The sequence below is a fragment of the Kogia breviceps genome, chromosome 13 (assembly GCF_026419965.1).
Source record: "Kogia breviceps isolate mKogBre1 chromosome 13, mKogBre1 haplotype 1, whole genome shotgun sequence".
NCBI lineage: Eukaryota > Metazoa > Chordata > Mammalia > Artiodactyla > Physeteridae > Kogia > Kogia breviceps.
In genome coordinates this window covers 46,922,285-46,945,274 of record NC_081322.1, presented here as the reverse complement: position 1 = coordinate 46,945,274, position 22,990 = coordinate 46,922,285, and the positions used below count along the sequence as shown (strand labels likewise).

Genomic DNA, 22,990 nt, shown 5'->3' with positions numbered 1-22,990 from the left:
TGTTAAAATGTACAAATACTTTTCATTAAATAAAACACACACATAAACACACATTTGTATTCTACAAGTTAAGATCTTAGCCAGAATCTTTTCTGTACTCTTTAGAATCTGCCTCAATTTAGGTCGGGTTATAAGAACTAGCCCTCTGGACTAGGCATACTACTGAAAACCACTAAAACAAAGTCAAATACTAAGTTTTGGGTTCTTTACTGTAAAAGACTCATGGGATTTGGGAAGAAAAACGGGTACAGATTCATTATCATGAGTAATAAAAACAAGAAGGTAAAACGGCCACCAAATACCAAGAGAATAAAAAAGAAAATGACAGGGTACTTTAGAAGTATTATTTACTTTGGTCCACAGTAAAATTTCCAGAGTCGGTGGTTTCATATAGTAAAATATTTGTTTCTTCGTTTGCTAAAAGGGATACATCAAAAAGAACTAACCAAACATTGGAAGAATGTATAACAGATGAATTTTGTTGTTCTAGAATTATTTCTGTATGTATTTTTCACGTGTTTCAGGACTATTATTTTTCAACCAAACAATTTAAAGTGGTTTAATAGGACTTTTGTTTGTTTTATTGTTTAAATGAGGAAGAAGGACAAAGGAAGCCTTGGAAAATTGAGAATCCTAAGCCAGGAAGGGAGTAAGCAGTCAGAGTCTCAGACATAGGGGTTTCTACCCAATTACAGAAAAACAAATGTCCCAATTCAGACACTTATTCAAAACATGATGATTTCCTCTTTTCTTACAGTTCTGTATTTGAAGGGCAATAAAAGAAAATTTTTTAATAAAATATGTAAATTTTAGACAGTTAATAACCTCTCAAACTCTTAATAACGATAGACTTAAACCATGTAAAAATACTCAAATTAGTCACATATGCTCTTAGCTTATTTTCATACTTGATTAAACAAGTCTTAACTTAAAGTAGAAAGGACTTTAATTCATCAAACATATTTAGTACAGAAGGCATTTTGTCCTTTGATTCAACTTCACATTTCACTTTCTGCTTCCATAGAAGAGGAAGCATTAAAATTTTATCCACAATAATTAAAAATCAGAAGAAATGTGCTGACCCTAAAAAAGCTGCTTACCAGAAATCCCAATCCTCTGGAGTCACAGTGAGCAATTCCTTGTCATACCCTTTCTCCTTGACCAGGAACTGAGCAAAGCTATTATAAATGAGCTGTTAATAAAAAGGAAAAAAGACAGATTAAATGTAAAATTCACTATTCATTCTTAGCTTCACAGACCTGAAAACCTAATGGAATCAGTCATGAGACAGGTGGAAGGGAATCTGTAGTATCTGTAATTGTGAAGCTCTGCGGGTTAACACTCCATCCCAAGCAATTTACCCACTCCTGAGAGCCCCAGGTAGCTGCTGTGTCTTTTTTATACCATCAGTATACAATTATACCAAGGACAATTATTAATCTTACTCCCAAAGCCTAATGGGTTGGAGATCATTAAGACTTGACAAAGCTTTGTAAACTGATTTAACAGATCTCCAGAGGATAAACATAATGACCACTCTATCATCACATCCATCCACCATCCACCCTTGCTAGAAAAGCCCCATGGCGGCTGATAATGCTAATTCATATACTGGGCCCCACAAAATGCAGGCCGCCCCACTGGCCCAGCTCTGGTCATAAATCTAAACCTAAGACAGTGTGCGCTTACAGAAAACTCCTGCCAAGGAGACCTAACGTACGCCAATTTAGCTCGCTTACCTCACCCTATTAAACAGGACCTGCAGTGCCTATCGGGAGATCCCCGACCTCCTAGCCAATCATGCCCTATTTCTGTGGTGCCTCTTCTAACACTCTGTAGAACACGGTCTTGCCCAAAATCTCTGGGGAAGGGTGCTCCACGGCTTGTGGGGCACTGCACTCTCCCAATCTGTGGATTATCTTCTCCAAAGGAAGGACATCAAACTCATTACCACCTTATTTTAGTTTTGTCATCTGACACAGGGGAGTCTCAAAGAGAAATCCACATAGGGGCCAGGCAGGTAATCTAAAGAAGGAAACATGGTGCCTCCATCAGACAAAGTGAGTATTTTTTTTTTCCCCCACCATAAGAAAAGCTAAGGAAACAGGAAAAAGGAAGCCTCTGGAAGCAAGCACAAAGATAAATGCTCTGCTGATGGCTGACAGATCTTCTCATTCTCAACAACAACAAAATGCCAGGTTTTCTGAGACTGAAGAGTGTCCAAGGAGACACACACTGAGCAACCCGATCCTTCTTCTGGAGATGCTAACCCGTGACAGGTTTTGATAGCACTGGAATGCCACAGGGGGAAGCGAGAATAGATACAGCAAGAGGAGTGGGAGAAGGCCTCCCTGAGGAGGTGATGTACACACTGACACCTGCAAGATGGAGTAGTTAGCTGGGAGAATCCAGCGGGGAGAGGGCAATCCAAGTCCAGGGGTGTGGCGAGCATTGCCCTCTGAGGAAGGTGCCATTAAGACCCTCATAAGCCTCAGGGCCCGATTGTACTCTCCTTGGTATGCATCCTGGACTTTATGGTATGAACGTAAAAAAGGAGATGGCCTTTGGCCAGATCGCCCCAGGGACCTGCTCAGTTAATGGGAGTCCCTGGTTGTTCCCTAAAGCTAGGAAATGCAATCCTGGAGGGGAAATTGGTGCCTTTGTGGAACAAGAGATAGATCCGCTGATGCAGATAACGCAGATAAGGTGGCAACTAAACCGAGAGACGGTAAACCCGCTAATGCAGTTATGGTGGCGCAGTTATGGTGGCGACTAGGCCTAAGATGAAAGACTAGTTCCACAGAACAAAGGTTATGCAAAGTTTCTGCTTTACAATGACTATGCAAAGTCCCTGCTTTAGGGGTATATATATATGGCTATGCTTTGTTATTAAACTTGCCTTGCAACCATCAGTTGCTTGTGCCCTTCTGATCCCATACCTTGGTGCTTTCCGTTCCCTACCCCCTCTCGTCGATCGTTGCTGCACTTTGAGGACCCGCCGTGGCTGGCGGCACAGGGGGCACACAGCTGGAGTTGGGGATTGAGGTTACGAGTGTTAGGAGACGAGTGTGGAGAAAGCAAAGGCTCCTTGTCAAACAGAGCTGTTCTCTGCCGTAAAGTTAATGAGAATGGCTATACATGTACCCCCATACAACGCAATGTGACCCTGATCCAGGTCAGTTGTCCACAGAGCTACGTGAAGTCAACACCATGTATCCACAGTTCTCAACCCTGGTGGTAGTCAGGACCACAGATGATGGTTCTTAAAGCCACCCAGAAATTCCAAGCCTACAGGATAGGGTTGGGCCCCGACAAAAGTCCTGAAACTCCGAGATGACTGAAAATCATTGACTTCTGCACTATATGAATTTTCATTCAAACATAAAATGTACTGAGTCACTCTGAGGTACAAAGTACTATGGACAACAAAAAATACACATCACGATCCCGCCTGCAAGGAACCAGTGCCCTGGGATTAAGAGATGTAAATCCCATGTTAATGAAAATCCTCAGACGCTTAGAGCAGTGCATGGCATACAAGTAAATTCAATTTAAGTATTGCTATTATTATCAGTCAGGCACTGGTTAAAAAAAAAAAGGTGCTGGGCTTGCCTGGTGGCGCAGTGGTTGAGAGTCCGCCTGCCGATGCAGGGGACACGGGTTCGTGCCCCAGTCCGGGAAGATCCCACATGCCGCACAGCGGCTGGGCCCGTGAGCCACAGCCACTGAGCCTGCGCGTCCGGAGCCTGTGCTCCGCAACGGGAGAGGCCACAACAGTGAGAGGCCCGCGTACCGCAAAAAAAAAAAAAAAAAAAAAAAAAAGGTCCTGACTTGTAGCATTTGCTCATTTCCATGGTATAGTTACCCCCACCACGACCAGTTTCAAGCTACTAATGGTTACTGCACACCATCAGACTTGCCTCTGGTCAAAGTATTTATTCAGCCTTGGACAAATGGAGTGTCTCATCCCTTGGCAATACTGATTAACATATGGGCATGTGATTCCAATGAGGTCAGATTCCCTCCCAAGAGAAAGGGCCCTTTCTAGTAGGGATGCCAACAGAGGCGTCCAGAGCTGTGTGCCTTACCTCTCCAAGGAGATGGTTCTGTAATAGGAGAGAATGGGGTCAATGTGTAAAGAGGAGCAGAGAACAGAGGTGCTGAGAAAAGCAGGGAATCTGTGCCTTTGAAAGCCCTCTTTCTAGTCCCAAGGCCTTGGTCCTTGAAGCTCTTCCTCAAATTATGTTAAGTCACCACAGAAGCCTTCATGGCACAGGGCCTCCACCACCCGCCCCCTTGCTCTCCCAGCTTCAACTGCCACTTTCTCAACAGTCTCACCTGACTAATAATCACACACAGTCCACAGCGGGGGCAAACTGGTGCCCTGTGGGACCTACGCAGACCACACATTGTATCTGGTTCCCATTGAAGGCTGCCAGATAAAATATGAAACACCCAGCTCAATTTGATTTTCGGCTAAACAACAAATAATTTTATAGTATGAGCTTATCCCATGAAATATCTGGAACACCCACATACTAAAAATGTTTTTTTTTTAATTTGAAATTCAAATTGAACTGGGTGTCCTGTATTTTTCTTTGCTACGTCTGGCAACCCTATAATCCTGCTGTGTTTGAAAATGAGCTGGCGTTTAAAAATTGAAAGACTTCTCATACAAGCTTAGATTTCTAATTTGTCTTGAGAGAATCAGATCTGACAAGACTGAGCCTCTACACCCCACGGCAAATGCTGGCAGGAGTCGAGCACAGCTGCGCGTGAGGAGGGGCGCCAGCGCACTCTCCCAGCCGCACGTTTCAGTTAACTGTCTGGGTCCAGACACTCCTGAGTCAGCAACTCCAGGACAGCACAGGTGTCATCATTTCTACGATGCTTTTCCTGAGTCCCCCGGTGAGGCGACGCACCCAGTTTCACGTTTGCGCGACACTCTGCACGTAACTAAATGCCTATGAGACTGATATGAGAGGCACGCGCAGTGATCCATGATGCAGCGCCACTGCCATCTCCGGCATCTTCTCCTGCAACGCCCCACCTTCTGCTGGACACCCAGCAGATCCAGGCGCTGTTTCTCGCCTTCAGGTCCTTGCCCTGGCCATATTTCCTCTGCCAGAAATGCTCCTCTCTGCCTCCTCACCTGCCACTTGTAACTCCTGTGCTGGGACCCAAGCATCACTCACTCCAAGGACTCTCCTCTGGGATTTACAGCACACATAAAGCCTGGTGGGAGGTAGCAGAGACCTGCCAGCTGGACCACCTTGCTGGGTGACCCTGGATAAGCTATTTATCCTTTCTGTGACTCAGTGTCCTCACCTCTAAATGATGATAATAACGTCTAACTCACATGGCTGTAAGGATCAAACCAGTTTATATAGCAGAATGCTTATTAGAATAGTGGCTGAGTTAGTGCTATTTTCAGTTACTAAAATACCTATTATTTATGCAATTGTTCCACAATTATTTATTGAAACCCGTACGTGCACGTAGTCAGCTTGGCACACAGATCACACAATAAACTGCCACAGATACTGATGTCAGGGGTCATGGCTCTAGGATCTAGGGAAAGATTCCAACAAGTAAACAGGAAAATGTAATGCAGTGTTTAAGTACTGTGAGAAATTAAGGTTTTTATGGAAAACTGCAGATGGGCTAGGGACAGAAAGGTAAACTTTAGGGGGCCAGGCTATTTAAGATGAGACCTGCCAGCTGAGGAGTTTGTGTGATGAAGGGAGGAGGGCCCCAGGCACAGGTAACAAACAGCCAGCAGCAAGGACCAGGCAACGCTGCCCTCGGCACAGGGGACCAGAACTAACCTTTCAACATCTTTACCCATTACAAGGCCACCTGAAGACCTGTGTTATCTCTGTATCCCTCACTCTATTATGGTGCTCAGCACATTGTTGGTACTTAATAAAAGATTTCTGAACCAAACAGGATACAAAACGCACTAGGTTAATGTTTTCAACCTTTAAATATCACTTATAATCGAGGCTTATAGTAAAGAACTCTTGTCTTTTAAGGATCCTGTATTCTGAAATTTTATGCTCACACATGCACAAAATTGGCTCTTATGACAATGGTTTTAACAATATTCCCTTCAAATGAAGGTGACTAGGGAGGAAATGCAAGAAAATGTTAATCAGGAGAAGATTTGAAAGGCAAAGGGAAGGAAAATATGATTCAAAGACCTAGAGAAACCAGTGGCCAAGGATCAAGAAGTAAAGTCTCCTCAACTCTAAACATGACTAAGGAAACACCTGTACAGCAGGAAAGCATAATAGAAGGAACAGTACACTTCTTTTTTTCCACCATCTGTACACAGAGAACATGAGTAATTCAGACACTGTTTTGACCTTTGAGGGGTACCTAAACTGCTGATTGGAGCACTGACCTCACCATACTGAAGAGCAGCCCTGGCTGATGCCTGCACCAGCGGCCAGGAGCTCTACTCATAAGTGGTCAGGCTGGGGAATGATATGGGTGGTGACTATAAAAGCAAACACTTGTATGTGTCCAACACAGCTCTAAGCATTATACATCCTTTACCCTTTTAATCCTTTCAACAACCTTTCCAGGCAAATCCAATTATTAGCCCCATTTTACAGATAGGGAAACTGAGCATAGACACGGGTTAAGTAACTTGCCGGAGATCACAGAGCTAGGAAGTGAGGAGCTGGTGCCCTCTGTCTGCAGTCTGGCTGCAGAGTCCTCGCTTTGACTACCATAACCAGCTTATTTCACTTGGATACTTACATATTTGACTTTAAAAAAAAAAAAGTTAAATTTTCAAAATTAGTTTCCTTGTGAAACCAAAGGAATGGAGGAGGGAAAACAATTCACTTCAGGGTACGGGTGTGGAATTATACACACCCCACTTCCCCCTCCCTCCCTAGGTGCAGTGAGGACCCAGGCTGTTGTCAGGATTAGACCTTACTCAAGATGCATGGAGCACGCAACAGGTGAGCAAAATTTATTTCCTTCTCTTGGGAAAAGGCAAAATTAGGGCTAACATATTGATGAGTTTTCGGTTAGTCTTCCAATACACCACACAATTTCTCCCGGACTGCAGTGTTTAAAAACTGACAGGCGGTCTCATTGCGTGCAAAAGGAAAACGCAGGCGAAGAAAATACAAGTCGTTAACCAGGTGGCTGTATCGGCGCTCTGCTGGTAGAACGATTTCCTGAGAAGTTCCAAGGCCGGGGATATGAAAAGGACACCCCGAGTTCCCCTAGCCCCGCCCTTCCTCTGCCCCAGGAACCGTTTCCCTGGCCCGATCTTGCACGACTTGTCCCTCTTTCGCCCCTTTTCTTCCCTAACCATCTCTCAAACTTGGCTAAGGGCTGGGCTAAATAGGCCGGTACCCACAGCACGGGCGGGGATGGGGGGATGCACACTTCCTTCCGCCCCGCCTCGCCGTGGGAGGCCGAGTTCTACGCAAAGGCGCGGCGGCTGCAGGGCCCCGGCGACGCTCGCCGCCGCCTAAGCCGGGAGGAAACTCGAGCCCCAGCCGCCATGGAGGCTGCACGCCGTGCGCCCCGGCAGCCCGCGCCACTCACCCGGGCGCTCTCAGGCAGGTTGTAGCGACACAGAGTGTGGTCCAGATCGAAGCCGACCACGTCGCAGGCGGCCAGGGAGAAGTGCTGAGCCATAGCTGCGCGCGGAGCACCAGCGAGCGCCTAGACACCGAGAAGCGGCGAAGAGCGCGCGGGCAGGACGCTGCGGGACTACCGGGCAGAACGCGGCGGGGCGGGGCTGCGGCTGCCCCCTGGATGCCGCACCGCTGCCCCTCGCGCTTCCCGCGCCCGCCAGCCCCGCCCCCGGCCGCGCTTTTGCCCGCCCCTCGCGGCCGGCCTTCCCCGCGCCCCGACTGGCCGATTCGCTGCCCGGCTTTCCGCTGACACTCCCAGGCCGTCTCCTGCCTCACTGACACCACCCTCACCCCCGCCCCGAAGTCACGAAGGCGGGATGCGACCAGGAGCGGAGCCGCTGATGCAGGAATCGGAGGCGGCACTAAGCCCCTGTTGGCGCATAGCCTTCGCCTCAGAATTAACCGGGCCTCCCCTTGGTTTTCGAGGCGCCAGGGAAACCAAGAGAATGTCAAGGTACACCTGACCCTTTACTCTTGTGTGTGAAATAATGTAAGATTATGGAGAAAATTTTATCTACTAATATTCCCCTGACCCAATTAGCCTATAATTTGGAAATTGTTTTTGCCCATGAGATCTCTAACTATGGATTCAATCAAAAACTTTATATTCTTTAGTAAATTCCTAAGTGTATTTGTAAGTAGAATGGGAGACCTTTCAACATTTCACCCCCTGGAGCGCGTTAGAAAATAAATTTATTAGAAATCTTGAAGGACCATTTTGCAAAATGACAATGATTAAGGAAACCAATATTGGTTGTTGTTTGATTATCCTATTTTTTATTTAATGCATTTTTTCTATGAAAGGATATTAGAAACTTCATAGAACATACTACAGAAGACAGAACTTTATGCAAACAGAAAGGTTTAAAGTTTATAGAACACAATAATTTGAGTGACAGTGTTCTCAATTCTCTTAAGGACTGTTTATAGCTAGTATTTTAGATGGATGAAGGGCTAGGACTTTGAGACCTTTAAAATAATTTAAAACAGAAAATACAAATTATTTAGCAGAGAAAATACAAGTCATTTACAAGAGAAAATACAAGCACTGACGTTAAAAAGAGAAAATATAAATGTATTATCTTTGTACTGCTTCTGTTTTAAATTTAAAGGAACACTTTACCCAATAGAAAAAAATCAATAGTCATGACATAATGAAAATATAAGTGGTTGAGAATTACATTTAACCCTTACAAATACTAACACCTGTGGAGCTAATAGACCAACCAAGGAATTGATTTAGTACAATAAATAGTTCAGTCTAGTAGGACACTTATTATACTTAGTGGACCCATTTGAATAAATTGATAACTTGTTCCATTATGACTTGTAAAAGCCCCAAACAAATCTCTCTGGAAGTTGACAGGAAAGAATCCTCAAGAAGATTGAGTGGGACTTCTCTGGTGGCCCAGTGGTTAAGAATCCACCTGCCAACACAGGGGACACGGGTTCGATCCCTAGTCCGGGAGGATCCCATGTGCTGCGGAGCAGCTAAGCCCGCGCACCACAGCTACTGAAGCCCGGGCGCCACAACTACTGAAGCCCCGGTGCCCTAGAGCCCATGCTCCACAACAAAAGAAGCCACCGCAATGAGAAGACCCCTCACCGCAACGAAAAGTAGCCCCTGCTCGCCACAACTAGAGAAAGCCCACGTGCAGCAGCAAAGACCCAACGGAACCAAAAAAAAAAAAAAAAAACAAATTATTTAAAAAAATAAGATTGAGCTGTTCACTGATTAGAGCCCAACAACCATGTCTTTCATGTCTGTTAATTAAAAAAGACAAAAGCTGGATTGTATCATAGTTTGTACCTATTTCCCTTTTGTGAGTCTATTGGCCATAGAACTGACCTTAGCATTCCTCTTTGGCCCCTGCAGTAGAGTGCCTTGCCAAAGTCAAACTTTCAGGTAGACTACACATTGAAGGCCATAAGTCTCCTTGGAGGATATCTTGTTTTATTGTGCGATTAGGCACTTTAGGGACTTCCCTTAGTAATGTAAATGTACAGTGCACTCATTGTTAGAAGGAAGAGTATGAAAGGATTGTTTTCTCATGGCGTAAGTGTCCCTTGGACTGGAGAGTTGGCCCTTAGACCCGAACATGCTTAACAACAGTTGTATCTCTGTTGAGAAACAACTGTTATACATCTTATATTCCTCACGGTCTTGTGCTAGACAGCCTACAACATTTACACTTTGTAGGAGGGTTTAGAAAATAATCGGATCCCAGCATCCTGAAAGATCTACCACTCCTCCTGGAGCTCCACTCACATTTCTTGGCCACTAACCTCAAAGCTCAGTCTAATTCCTCTAAGAACACATGGGATGGTTTCCCTCTTTCCCTTCACTCCTTACATAACCCTGAACTTAAATACAGATATTAGCTTTGTTTCACAGGCTTATTTTCAAATGAAGATATTTTCTTTTTTTCCTGTACATTAAACTTTTATCAAACGTAGCGGTATATCACACCTCTTCTATTGTCAACCAAAAGTTCAATGTTCTACTCAGATTCCAAGTAATTGCTGTTTCTTTGAGTGATATATAAAATATGCCAGTGTTAGGTGCTGAATTGTGTCCCCCAAAGTTCATATGTTGAAGCCCTAAGCCCCAATGTGACTACATTTGGGTATATGGACTTAAGGAGATAAGTATGGTTAAATAAGGTCATGATAGTGGGGACCTATCAATATGGCTGGTGTGATTATAAGAAGAGGAGGAGACACAAGGGATGCACATATACAAAAGAAAGGCCACGTGAGGACATGAAGAAGGTTCAGCCTGCAAGCTAGAGGAGAGGTTTCACCGGAAACCAGCCCTACCTACACCTTGATCTTTTTCTTTCTTTTCCACATCTCTATTGGAGTATAAATGCTCCACAACACTGCGACAGTTTCTACTGCACAACAAAGTGAATCAGCCACACGCATACATACATCCCCACATTCCCTACCCCCCGACCCCTCAACCCTACCCACCCCATCCCTCCGGGTCCTCACAAAGCACCGAGCTGATCCTCCCCGCACCCCGCATCACGCAGCAGCTTCCCACCCTACACCCAGTAGTGCACATACGTCAATGCTACCCTCTCACTTCCTCCCAGCTTCTCTCCCCTACCCCCTCCCCTACCCCACCTCCCTCAGGTCCTTCCTCTATGTCTGCATCTTTATTCCTGCCCTGCCACTAGGTTCATCAGTACCCCTTTCTAAAGTTCCATATATACGCGTTAGCATAAGGTATTTTTTTTTCTTTTATTTTCCCAGAATTTAATTAGGCTTAGCTTATTTTTTGTTGCAACGCTTTCAAATTATTTTCTTTATTCTTTTTTTAATGGAAGTACAGCAGATGTACAATTTTATATAAGTTACAGGTGAACAATATAGTGATTCACAATTTTTAAACGTTATACTCCATTTATAGTTATTATAAAATATTGTTTATATTCCCCGTGTTGTACAATACATCCTTGGAGCTTATTTTATACCTAAGTTGCTTTGCTTTTTTTTCTTTTTAAACATGTTTATTGGTGTATAATTGCTTTACAATGTTCTGTTAGTTTCTGCTGTATAACAAAGTGAATCAGGTATATGTATACATATAACCCCATATCCCCTCCCTCTTGTATCTCCCTCCCTCCCTCCCTATCCCACCCCTCTAGATGGTCACAAAGCACCGAGCTGATCTCCCTGTGCTATGTGGCTGCTTCCTACTAGCTATGATTTTACATTTGGTAGTGTATATATGTCCATGCCACTCTCTCACTTTGTCCCAGCTTACCCTTCCCCCTCCCTGTGTCCTCAAGTCTATTCTTTATGTCTGTGTCTTTATTCCTGTCCTGCCCCTAGGTTCTTCAGAACCAACTGTTTTTTGTTTTTTTTTTTTTAGATTCCATATATATGTGTTCGCGTACGGTATTTGTTTTTCTCTTTCTAACTTACTTCACTCTGCATGACAGACTCTAGGTCCATCCACCTCACTACAGATAACTCAATTTCGTTTCTTTTTATGGCTGAGTAATAGTCCATGGTATATATGTGCCACATCTTCTTTATCCATTCATCTGTCGATGGACACTTAGGTTGCTTCCATGTCCTGGCTATTGTAAATAGAGCTGCAATGAACTTCTTGGTACATGACTCTTTGAATTATGGTTTTCTCAGGGTATACGCCCAGTAGTGGGAGTGCTGGGTCGTATAGTAGTTCTATTTGTAGTTTTTTAAGGAACCTCTATGCTGTTCTCCATAGTGGCTGTATCAATTTACATTCCCACCAGCAGTGCAGGAGGGTTCCCTTTTCTCCACACCCTCTCCAGCATTTACTGTTTGTAGATTTTTTGATGATGGCCATTCTGACCGCTGCACCTTGATCTTGGTCTTTCAGCTTCAGAACTGTGAGAAAATAATTTCCTGTTATTTAAGCCTCTCAGTCTGTGGTACTCTGTTAAGGCAGCCTCAGTAGACTAACATATAGATGTTGTTGTGTCCAATGTAGCAAATAATATGTGTTGTTTGAAAGACCTTTGCTTAAGTTTTTTGCTTGTTAGTTTTTAAAATCTTGGTGCTTTTATTTGTGTGTAATATCAATATCATGCTATGAAGTTTTAGGGTTTCTTTAGTACTCCTTGTACGTATAATTTTTTTTCTTATAATTAGGAAGTTATAAAATAATTTTGAAAAGCTCAGAAATAAGTTACGATTTTTATTGCTGATTTTCTAGAATTGAATTCCATCATTATAACTGACCTACATTTTAATAAAGATAATACTATAATTTAGGAACTTTAACCTTAGGTTTGGCTTTTACTTAATTTGTTATTTACCTAAACAATAACTTTGTCATCAGCTAGCTTAAGTTTTAGACACTAAAATAACTCACTAAGTGATATTTTGTGGATTTATAATACTGTATTTTAACATTACATTGTAGATGTTATTTACCAAACTTTTTTTTTGGGGGGGGAATGGCCCGATTGTTTAATCTTTCATTAGTTTAAAATGTGCTTTTCTAAATACCCCAAAGTAAACATAATGTTCAGCCTTTTATATAATATAAGCCAATCTACACGTCTTCTCTGGGTCATATAATTTGTTTAAGGGGGAATAATAAAGACTATTTAGTACTTTAAAAAATTATAAAATGTACAAATGCCTAAAAATTAATCTCTCTAAGCCATTTAGCTAAATAGAACTGAAAGCTGATTTATAATACTGGGCTGTGGCCTTAAGATGGCAGTAGTTCTGCATTAGGAATATATTTCATTTAATTTCTTTAGTAACCTTACAATTTTTTAATTTTTTAATTAAAAAATACATCATTTTCTACTCTCCATTTCTGCTCTTGCCACAAGAAGAGAAGCCTACTTAGAAATTTTAGTGTGAGGTTTTTTGGAAGTCTATTTATTTTTGATGGTGGAGAGGGAAAATGTGATGGGATGAGGTCCTTTGGTAGAAAACTTCTTATTAAGGTGTGTGTGAATAAAAAACCAAAATGTTTAAAATGCGAAATGAGCTCCTCTTGGAGAGAGAGCTAAAATACCAAATGGCAAAATTGTGATTCAAAAAGATCTCAAACAATGTAGCAATGGATTGAAATTTAATTGGGACAAATGTTGAGTTTGGGGTTAGGGTCAAGTAATTAACTTTATCAGTATATTATGGAGCATCTTGATTTATCAGAAGTTAAGTCAGAAAAAAATATGGATAAACTCAAGATGAACTCAGCTAGTTATGATTTGAACTCAGTTTCTCTTTAATTGGCTGTCACTTCACAATACTTCCCTTTGCCTTGGCTGTCCTTCTGGGGTGTGAAGCCCTTCTACATTGCAGAAGGGCTAACATGTTGTCAAGGAGTCTGGGAAGAGACTTTAGGTCCTTGGTTAATAGCATCCATACAACCGCTTTTCCTCAGCTAGACCATCCCTGTCAGTCTTTGGTTGCCTCTGGTCATGTTGGCCACATACCATCAGCAACCATCCCTGCTGCATAAACTCTGAAACACCTCTAGTTACAGTGTCATCAGGAAGATGTTTAGTTTCACCTAAACCATGAAACCATTCCACACTCAGCCAACTTCTGTTCCTCTCTTGAGCAGTTCCAGGAAACTTTCACAGGAGACTTTTGGTTTCGTTGTGGTGGAGTCTGGCTACCTCAGACCCTTTTTCTACCTAGTTGTGACCCACCATTCCTATTCTCGTGATTGTCCGGTACTGTCATAGGACATTCTGCAAAGCCTTTTTTCTCTTAGAATTTCAAATGAGAATTAAGACTTGATTCTCTCTTTGGTACTCTCAAGCTCATGTGGAAGGTTCTGTTGCCTTCCATACAGGGGATTTAAGCTTGCAGTGGGACAGAATGTAGGGTCTCTTTCTCAGAGACCCATACACATGGCTCTCTCTCATGCTCTCCATCCTGTTTCCCTGGGACTCACATTGTCAGATAAGATACAGAATGCCTTTCAAGTACTTAGGTGAGTAAAAGTTTCGATTCTTCAAAGGCATCCAAATAGGAACATATCTCAGAAACCCCTTATGAAGTGTGGTCCAGTCAATGTGGAGTTCCCCATGGCTCAGGCATGAATCCATAACTTCTTTGTCTCCAAACCTCTTAAGCAGGATGTTTACTTTCATGACAAGTACTGAATGCATCTTATCTGTATATTTTCATTTTTGACCTTTTATCTCCTTCCAATCATGCATTTTTTATGATGTACAAAAAGTTTCATTAAATGAGTAACAACACCTCTCATTACTTAATATAGTTTGATTCTTTACTTTGCCCCAGTTTCCTCATCTGTAGAATCAGATATTTGAAAGTTTTTTTTAACAATGGTATCTATTAATTATTTTAAAAAACGACCTTCAAAATTGATTATTTTATTGCTCCTCCACCCTTCTCTACCAATGTATTTTCGTAAACACCTCGTAACAAAAATATTACACACCAACCCTTTTGAAAAGCAATATACAAATGAGTATCAAGAGTCTTAGAAATGGTTTATATGTGTTGACATCTTTAATCCAATTCTAGACATCCATCCTAAGATCTCTATCCCAGAAAAACATCAGGTAACAGGGTAACTGGGTAACGGTACTGATACACTTTTCCATAATTTGACCCACTCCTGTGTTTCAGCTAAACATTCCAACCACTATTCCTCTAAAATGGATTCTTTTTTTTTTTTTTTTTTTTTTTTGCGGTACGCGGGCCTCTCACTGTTGTGGCCTCTCCCGTTGCGGAGCACAGGCTCTGGATGCGCAGGCTCAGCGGCCATGGCCCACGGGCCCAGCTGCTCCGTGGCATGTGGGATCTTCCCGGGCCGGGGCACGAACCCATGTCCCCTGCGTCGGCAGGCGGACTCTCAACCACTGCGCCACCAGGGAAGCCCCTAAAATGGATTCTTAAAAAGCATTCAATTACTACAAATGAAGGCAGACAGAGAAAAAAATATAAAAGGAATGCTGAACAGTTGAGAGCAATAGAAAGCAAGTAACAACATGGTAGATTTAAACACAGGCATAATGATAATTATATTAAATGTAAATTATCTAAAGACTGCAATTAAAAGTCAGAGGTTATCAGGTTTGTTCAAAAAGCAAGATCTGAGTACGGCATCTAAAGAAACCAACTTTACACATGAAGCTATAAATACCATTTGAAAATATTGGAGATGCACCATGAGGTATCTGCCATCATGAAAGACTTTAATATAGTAATCCACTTTATTAGTTTTCTCTAACATATTTCTATATAAATTGACTTGTTATAAACAAAAATAAGAGATAGAAACAAAGAAGGACTGTTGCTTAGATTTCTAAATTTCTGGATCTTAAAGCAAAATCAGTTTAGTAGTCAAGACTCGTTAGGCAGGAAGCAAAAAGCAAATCATGTATTATCTCCCCTATCTTTGTTTTTGAGTTGCTTTTAACCTCTTTTCTCTATTCTTCATACCTACCCACCCACAGAAACTGGTATTGGGACTTGTGGAAACACAATCACAAACATATCTGGTTTGCTAAGGTGGGTTTCCAGGCCACACCTGCCCCCTTCTCCATCACCACAATTCCCACTCACAAGTGGCTTGCAGTCCTTTAAAAACGTGGCTAGGCTTGTCAGGATCAGGGATGGGAGGTACAATGAGCAATTCTGTGGTCGTTCTGTGGTTGCTGCTTCTTAATCCGTTCGCCATGTTTGTTAGCATAAAGAAAAGCTCTACTCATTTTGACCACATTAGCTAGTTCTGCCTCATAATAGGAGCACTTGTTAGAAATGGAGTTGAGTAATAGGAAATCCTCCCACTTCTATAAGGTACATGTTCCCCATTACTGTTAAAGTACATTAAGTATTTTTTCTTTAGGGTTGTTTTATTATTACCTGTTTTTGTGTCAGGCTTTTCTACCGGCTGTAAGTTATTTCAGACTGGGACCAGTGTCCCAGTGTCTTGTGCATCTTTGTATCTCAGTTTGCAGCACACAGCCTGGCACATAATGCCCATTGAGTGAATGTATGAATTTCCCTTTCCTAATTTCCATCTTCATCCATTGTGAATTTTTGAATGGGTTCAAGGAAGCTTTCACCTGGAGGCAGGAGACACTATATTTCACTGACACTCTAAATCCAAGTTCTCAGTAATCAATAAATCAGGATTTCACAGATTTATAATAAAGATTTTAATCTCTTGGAGCCACAGTTTCAGGCAGTGTTCTGACAACCATTAATTTTTAGTCCTGTCAAATACTAGTATAAGTTTATCAGGCACTAATTTTTCATTTGACCTTTGGTAGACTCTTCACTGTCTACATAAGAGCTCTCATGCAGGCTGTATGAATTATCACAGGGTAAAAATAGCCTATGCTAACATTTTGGGAACCTAAGAATTAACTTCCTCAGTCACACTTTTTAACGGTGCATCATGTAGAAAAATTCTCATTTTAAAAACTTTGGGGCTTCCCTGGTGGCGCAGTGGTTGAGAATCCGCCTGCCAGTGCAGGAGACACGGGTTCGTGCCCGGGTCCGGGAAGATCCCACATGCGGCGGAGCGGCTGGGCCCGTGAGCCATGGCCGCTGAGCCTGCGCGTCCGGAGCCTGTGCTCCGCAACGGGAGAGGTCACAGCAGTGAGAGACCCGCGTACCACAGAAAAACAAAAAAAACCCACTTTGGTTTATATATTTTATTGTGAGGTTCACAGAATTTTTCTAGTTTCTATTAGTAGATGCTGCCTATATTAAGATAATACTGCCTATTAAACTCTTCATTAGAACTGTTGACCCTTGGAAAATAGCTTTTTTTAATACACTGTTATTTATTCTTGTTCTTAAAGCTGTATTTTAAATGTCATTTGGACATGCAAACAGTTCTTAATGAGAACGGTTGAATAAATTCTACTTTTGGCTTGCAGTGGAAGTGTCAATATATGCATAATTTATTATTATTAGTTTCTTCTGGAAATTAGCCAGGTAAGCAATATAAACAATATGTCCATTTTTTCCTTTTTCTCTCCCCCCCCCCCAAATATCACAGTGCTCCAAGGAGAGTACACAAGTGCTACGGAGTCTCAGGGTGCACACATGACCTCTGTCCTGTCTCTCTCTCTCTGTGGTGTACGGGCGTGCACACACTCACACAACGCACTTGCACATGGGTAGGGAGGCTTGTCAATGAGTGGAGGAATAGCAAACAATATTGAGCTTCTTCCATGCTCCAGTCATTGTGTTAAGAACATTAAGTAATGAACTCACTTGATCATCACAACATAGAGTTAGGTAAGAGCATACTCATTTTACAGAGGAAATTCAAATCCAGATCTGTGTGACAAGAAGTCAGCCACTTCTTTTTTAAAAGCTCTATTTCACTATAGTTATTTATGCATATAATACATGTGTGTTGTAAACAAAAATGAAGCAAATAGAATGAAAGTGAAAATTGTCTTTTACCATTACTCAAAAAGTTATAATTTATCTTCCTAGAAATAACTGCTGTAAGTTGAATAAATGTCCTTACAGACCTATTCCAACATACAAAAATGTAAATATTATATATTTTTAATATTTAAATATATATTTATATATATATATATATATTTATCAACCTACCTCAGTCCCTGCCTTCATATTTCCCATTCCTGAAGATTTTAGTTCTTAGCTCATTGAATGTTATAACCCCAAGCACTAGCCCAGTGCCTGACACATGATAGGAGCTCAGTAAATATTTGTTGACTCAGTGAAGCAAAGGAGATAAGCCCTGAGGATGACTGAAATAAATAATTGCCAATAGGCAAGTCACAGTTTTATAGCAGTCACTAGAGTATACTTCCTTCAACCAGTCCATTAGTAACATATGGTTTAATCTTCTAAAGTGTGAGTATTACACACAATTGCTTCTGATAAGCTAGCAGAGGAGGGTTTTCGTAATTGAACAAAATTCTGATTGCATCGAACACTAACTGGGCAATGGAGCTTTAGCAGATGACCTCCAGTGGCTGGTGACAGACCCTCTGCTGGAGGCCAGAGTGAAGGGTGATAAGAGGGAGGTTTGTTACATTCTATACATTTGGGGCTAGGTTTGTAACATGGATTTGTAACTCAATTCATATGTACTCTTTTAAGTTTTGATGTTCTGTAAATTCTCTTAACCGAGGAGATGTAAAAATGTGTACAGTCAACCATACTGTAATGAATACTCCTTTCTGAAGATGAGCATAGCACACAGAGTATAGGCTTTTCATGCTGTGAAACAATTGCATATATCACTCTGTACATGGGGGTCAAGATGTTACTTATGGTTTAAATTCAATTGAGGAAATGCAAACTACCTTCTAATAGGCTTTTATAATATGTTAAACATATTTACCTTGATGATTCTCCAAGGAGCATTAATCCTCTGAGACCTGGTTACGTTTCCAAGATGATCAACCATTTTTCAAGGTCCAGGACAGCAATTACACCAAGTACAAGTCTGTAAATTGTTGTGCCATACAAAACCCTACATAGTACCTGGTTTAACAAGAGATTTTCAATATAAATATTGCTAGAACATCATTATTATGAGCTTAGTTATTAAAATTATAAGAGCTTGAAAAAAATCTAACCATCTAAAGTCTTTTATTATTTTTGAAAATCTATTAGAGGTATTTATCTGAAGTCAACCAAAATATTTTTTAAACCTTGACTTTATTAAATAGTAGGAATTTATGAAGTTAATAGGATTGGTTTTTCTTTTAAATCAAGGAACAAATGAAAAGAAATGTTTAAAAACATGAGACAATTAGACAATAACCATTTATATGAGCAGTGGAAACCTAAATGTGGTTACTTAGGAATAGTTCAATATCAAAATAAAGAATGCCAAATATACTACTTATTTATCGAGACACAAAAAAAGGCCTAGCTGAACGGGAAATTCTTGAAGCTCTGCCCAATTACTTGGCGTGGACATTGGAAAATTCTAAATCTGGGAAGTTTTATATAATAATATTTTTCTTTGTTTTTATATAAAATCATGTATGTATAAGTAAGAACCAGTACATTTGTTATTGTTGCTAATAACTAACAGAAATAAATCTATTATAATCTCTTTCAATTGGAGAATGCCTGTTAGACATATGGCAATATTCTTTTTACCCCTTGGGTTAGGATTTTGTAAATACTCTTGGAATTTTGCAAATACTAAAAAATACTAAGTATGCTAAAAAAATTACTACTGGGATTTATTGTATCATAAATGCAGCATTATAAGAAAGGGAATCTTGGGTTCAGGCTACATGATTCATGAGCATCATAATTAGAAGGATACAAAATAAGCTGTCCAGACTGAAACTCAGGAGATTGGAGTCCTACCCCAAAGCTCACATAATCTTCTTCTGGGATCTTGGATAGGGTCACATCAAAATGATCCTTGGTCCTTTCATCTTCTACTCCTTAAGTCCCCTTTCCTCCAACTATGACAACCACAGATTGTATGGAATCCTCTTTTGACTGGACTTCTTGAAGAGGATTGCCGTGTGGTAGAGAGGAAGGATCCTCCCGGGCAGGAGTGCTGTGTATTCCTTTATCATCAATATAGTAGCTCAGTGACCTGAAGCAAGTCACTTCCTCATTTCTGAGCTATTTCCTTAATTCTAAAATGAGGTAATTGGACTAAATGGTCTCTAAAATCTCTTTCAGGATAGAAAGAGACTAGACAATAGCATTACTTTCAAAGGTAAAGGATTGTCAGCTGAGCATTTGCTGATGTCCCACTCAGAGAAGCAAGCTGTGATTTGTCACTAAATTCTGCTACACAAACTGTAGTCTAGAAATCAGCGGCATGGGCATCCTCTGGGACTTCATTGGAAATGCAGACTCCCAGGCCTCACCCCAGATCTACGGAATCAGAATTTATGTTTTTACACAGTCCTCAGATGCTTCACAAGCACATTCAAGTTTGAGGAGCAGCTGGGCTAGGTCAGGTTTGTGAATGTTGATGACTGCTCAGCTCTGCTTTGTGTGAAAGGCGAGAGAGAGAGAGAAGGTAGTGCAAAGCCCCAGCCAGTTCCCTTAACCATCTGCAGGCCTCCCAGCCTGAATCCTTTCTTGTTTGATGTGACAAGTTAAGCATAGTTGAGTCTGCTCTGTACCTGGATAAGACCTCCTGGAAATGTCAGGTGAGGGTGGCCTTTAGTTCTCAAAAGACACCAGCTCTTGTGTTTCTTCTGGATCTTTACATTTGCTTTCCCTCAACCTGGGGCACTTTCTTTCACTCCCCTTTTCACTTGGGTAACTCGTATTCTTTATTCAAATCTCAGTTTAGATGTCATTTCTTATTTCTAACTGTCCTCTTTTCCCACATGCCTATCTGGGATAGATTTCTCTTCTGCATGTTCCAGCCTATCTCATGAACAAAGAAACTGGGGTGCGTGCGTGCATGTGTGCACACACACAAACACACAATCTATTTACTAATGACGCTGTTAGCTTACATGGCTCATACAGACCTATTCTCAGACTTCTCAGAGGTCCTTCCATGCTGAAAGCAAGAGCAAGAAAGAGACTCCTCCACCCCATCCATGGGGCTAGGACATAACAGATTGAACAAAAGCATCCTAGTGTTCTATAACATTATTTTATCATTAAAAATTTTATAATAAATGTTGGTATTTTGGAATCTTTTAATGCCAAATCTTAACATAAAATATAAGATTGAAACGTACTTTAGTTGATCTACTGGGGGCGATGCAGGTGTAATTTTATTTTATTTTATTTATTATTATTATTATTTTGGGCTGTGTTGGGTCTTCACTGCTGCACGCGGGCTTTCTCTAGTTGTGGTCAGCAGGGGCTACTCTTCATTGCAGTGTGCAGGCCTCTCATTGCGGTGGCTTCTCTTGTTGCAGAGCACAGGCTCTAGGCGTGCAGACTTCAGTAGTTGCAGCATGCGGGCTCAGTAGTTGTGCCACGTGGGCCCTAGAGCGTGCAGGCTTCAGTAGTTGTGGTGCGTGGGCTCAGTTATTGTGGCTCGCAGGCTCTAGAACTCAGGTTCAGTAGTTGTGGCGATGGGCTTAGCTGCTCCGTGGCACATGGGATCTTCCCAGACCAGGGATCAAACCCATGTCCCCTGCACTGGCAGGCGGATTCTCAACCACCGTGCCACCAGGGAAGTCCTGTAATTTTAATTTTAGTTCATACAAATTTATAAGTTGATATTTTCCTGAAAGAAATATGCGAATGAACAGATGATGAGAGATGGGGAGAGTGATACAGCTGCGGAGGGTGAGAACTAAGAAATGACGGGTGGGATAGCAGTCATATGGAGAGAATTACTGGGGAAAACCAGAGATTTTAAAAGAGTTTTTAAAAGGATGTTTTCCCATGCAGTGTAACTGTCTCCTTCACATCCTCACAGATCCATAGTTTTAGCTATGTATGTAGCAGTGCTTTTGGAATTGGATATGTTTCCTTCATTTTGCTTTTGTTTGAAGTGGGAGTGAGCTGGCAATGTGATAATTTCCTACAACTGTTTTTAGTAGTACAAGGAGAGGGCACAGGTACCCCAGGGGTGGCCCAGTTACATATTTTCATAATAACGGCTAATATTTATTGGGCAGCTACCATGTACTGGACCGTGAGCTAAATATTTTAATGCATTTTCTCATTTAATTCTTATAACTCTATGAGGTAAATGTTAGTGTCTAGGAATTGTCAACATTTTACAGATAAAGAAACTGAGGCTAGGCGGTCAATAATTTATCCAAGACCACAGAGCCAAAGAGTGCCAAGGGAACAGGAATTCTCACCCCCAAGCCATGCTGCCTCCTTGTGATAGTGCACCAGAGAGCTCCACCCAAACGACGTCCATTAAACAAGCTATGCGGGCTTCTCTGGTGGCGCAGTGGTTGAGAGCGCGCCTGCCAATGCAGGGGACACGGGTTCGTGCCCCAGTCTGGGAAGGTCCCACGTGCCACGGAGCGGCTGGGCCCGTGAGCCATGGCCGCTGAGCCTGCGCGTCCAGAGCCTGTGCTCCTCCGCAACGGGAGAGGCCACAGCAGTGAGAGGCCCGTGTACCGCAAAATAAAAACAAAAACAAGCTATGCTATTTGGGTTCATTTCTTCAGCCAGTTGTGATTCTATCTAACTTTCCTGTTATCTCATGTACATTAGAAAAGTCTTTTCCATAGCAGTATTGAGTAAGGGTTAAACTTTTGAGAGGAGTTAAACCCCAGCAGAGTCATGGCTCTACTAATCTTATTTTGCAAATGGAGTTTGGAATTAGCCAAGAAACTTAAAAGATTAACCCTAGGAATCATACTTTAACACTATATATGCTCATGCTCTGTCTACCCAGCCACAAATTTTCTATCACAGGCTTGTCAAAATATCAGAAGGGCTTAAGGAAAACAAACAAACAGACTTCTAGGTGTTTCCGTTTTCTATCATTTGGGGGAATTGTGATGGTCTTTAACAGATTAGAGAGAGTCCTCAAGATTACTAAAATAATTTTGCTGCTAGATAGATGAGAACCTTGATTAATGAAGTATTTGTTTAACAGGCAAGGACAAACCACCTGGGTGAAACATGTTTACTTATTTCCATTTTAGAAAAGGCTTATCAGCTGCTTCTAGGAGATTGTATACATGAGAATATTCAGTCCTTTTTGAAAGCAAGTGGGACTTCCCTGGTGGTCCAGTGGTTAAGACTGCGCTTCCACTGCAGTGGGCACAGGTTTGATCCCTGGTCGGGGAACTAAGACTCTAAATGACATGCGGTGTGGCCCAAAATTAAAAATAAAAATAAAAAATAATAAAAAGAAAGCAAGTTCTTTATCCCTTTACAGATATCTCTAGAATATTTTTTTCAGT

The 22,990-nt window shown here is 41.6% G+C and overlaps 2 protein-coding genes across 4 annotated transcripts in view; one reads left to right on the top strand and one right to left on the bottom strand.

Moving 5' to 3' along the window:
• Nucleotides 1-7,823, bottom strand: part of NT5DC1 (5'-nucleotidase domain containing 1) — an 88,225-nt gene extending 80,402 nt beyond the window's left edge. For both annotated transcript variants that reach the window (XM_059082915.2, XM_059082916.2), the window contains exons 1-2: nucleotides 7,573-7,823; nucleotides 1,101-1,192 (exon numbers count right to left, since the gene is read on the bottom strand). In XM_059082915.2, the coding sequence (XP_058938898.1) occupies nucleotides 1,101-1,192; nucleotides 7,573-7,665 (185 nt within the window). In that variant the 5' untranslated portion in view covers nucleotides 7,666-7,823. The remainder of the gene's footprint in view (nucleotides 1-1,100; nucleotides 1,193-7,572) is intronic.
• FRK (fyn related Src family tyrosine kinase) overlaps nucleotides 7,453-22,990 on the top strand; it is a 117,969-nt gene continuing 102,431 nt past the window's right edge. Inside the window, exon 1 of one of the 2 annotated variants that reach the window (XM_067011698.1) lies at nucleotides 7,453-8,118. In XM_067011698.1, coding sequence (XP_066867799.1) covers nucleotides 7,982-8,118 — 137 coding nt within the window. In that variant the 5' untranslated portion in view covers nucleotides 7,453-7,981. The remainder of the gene's footprint in view (nucleotides 8,119-22,990) is intronic. The other variant, XM_067011699.1, reaches the window with a different exon arrangement.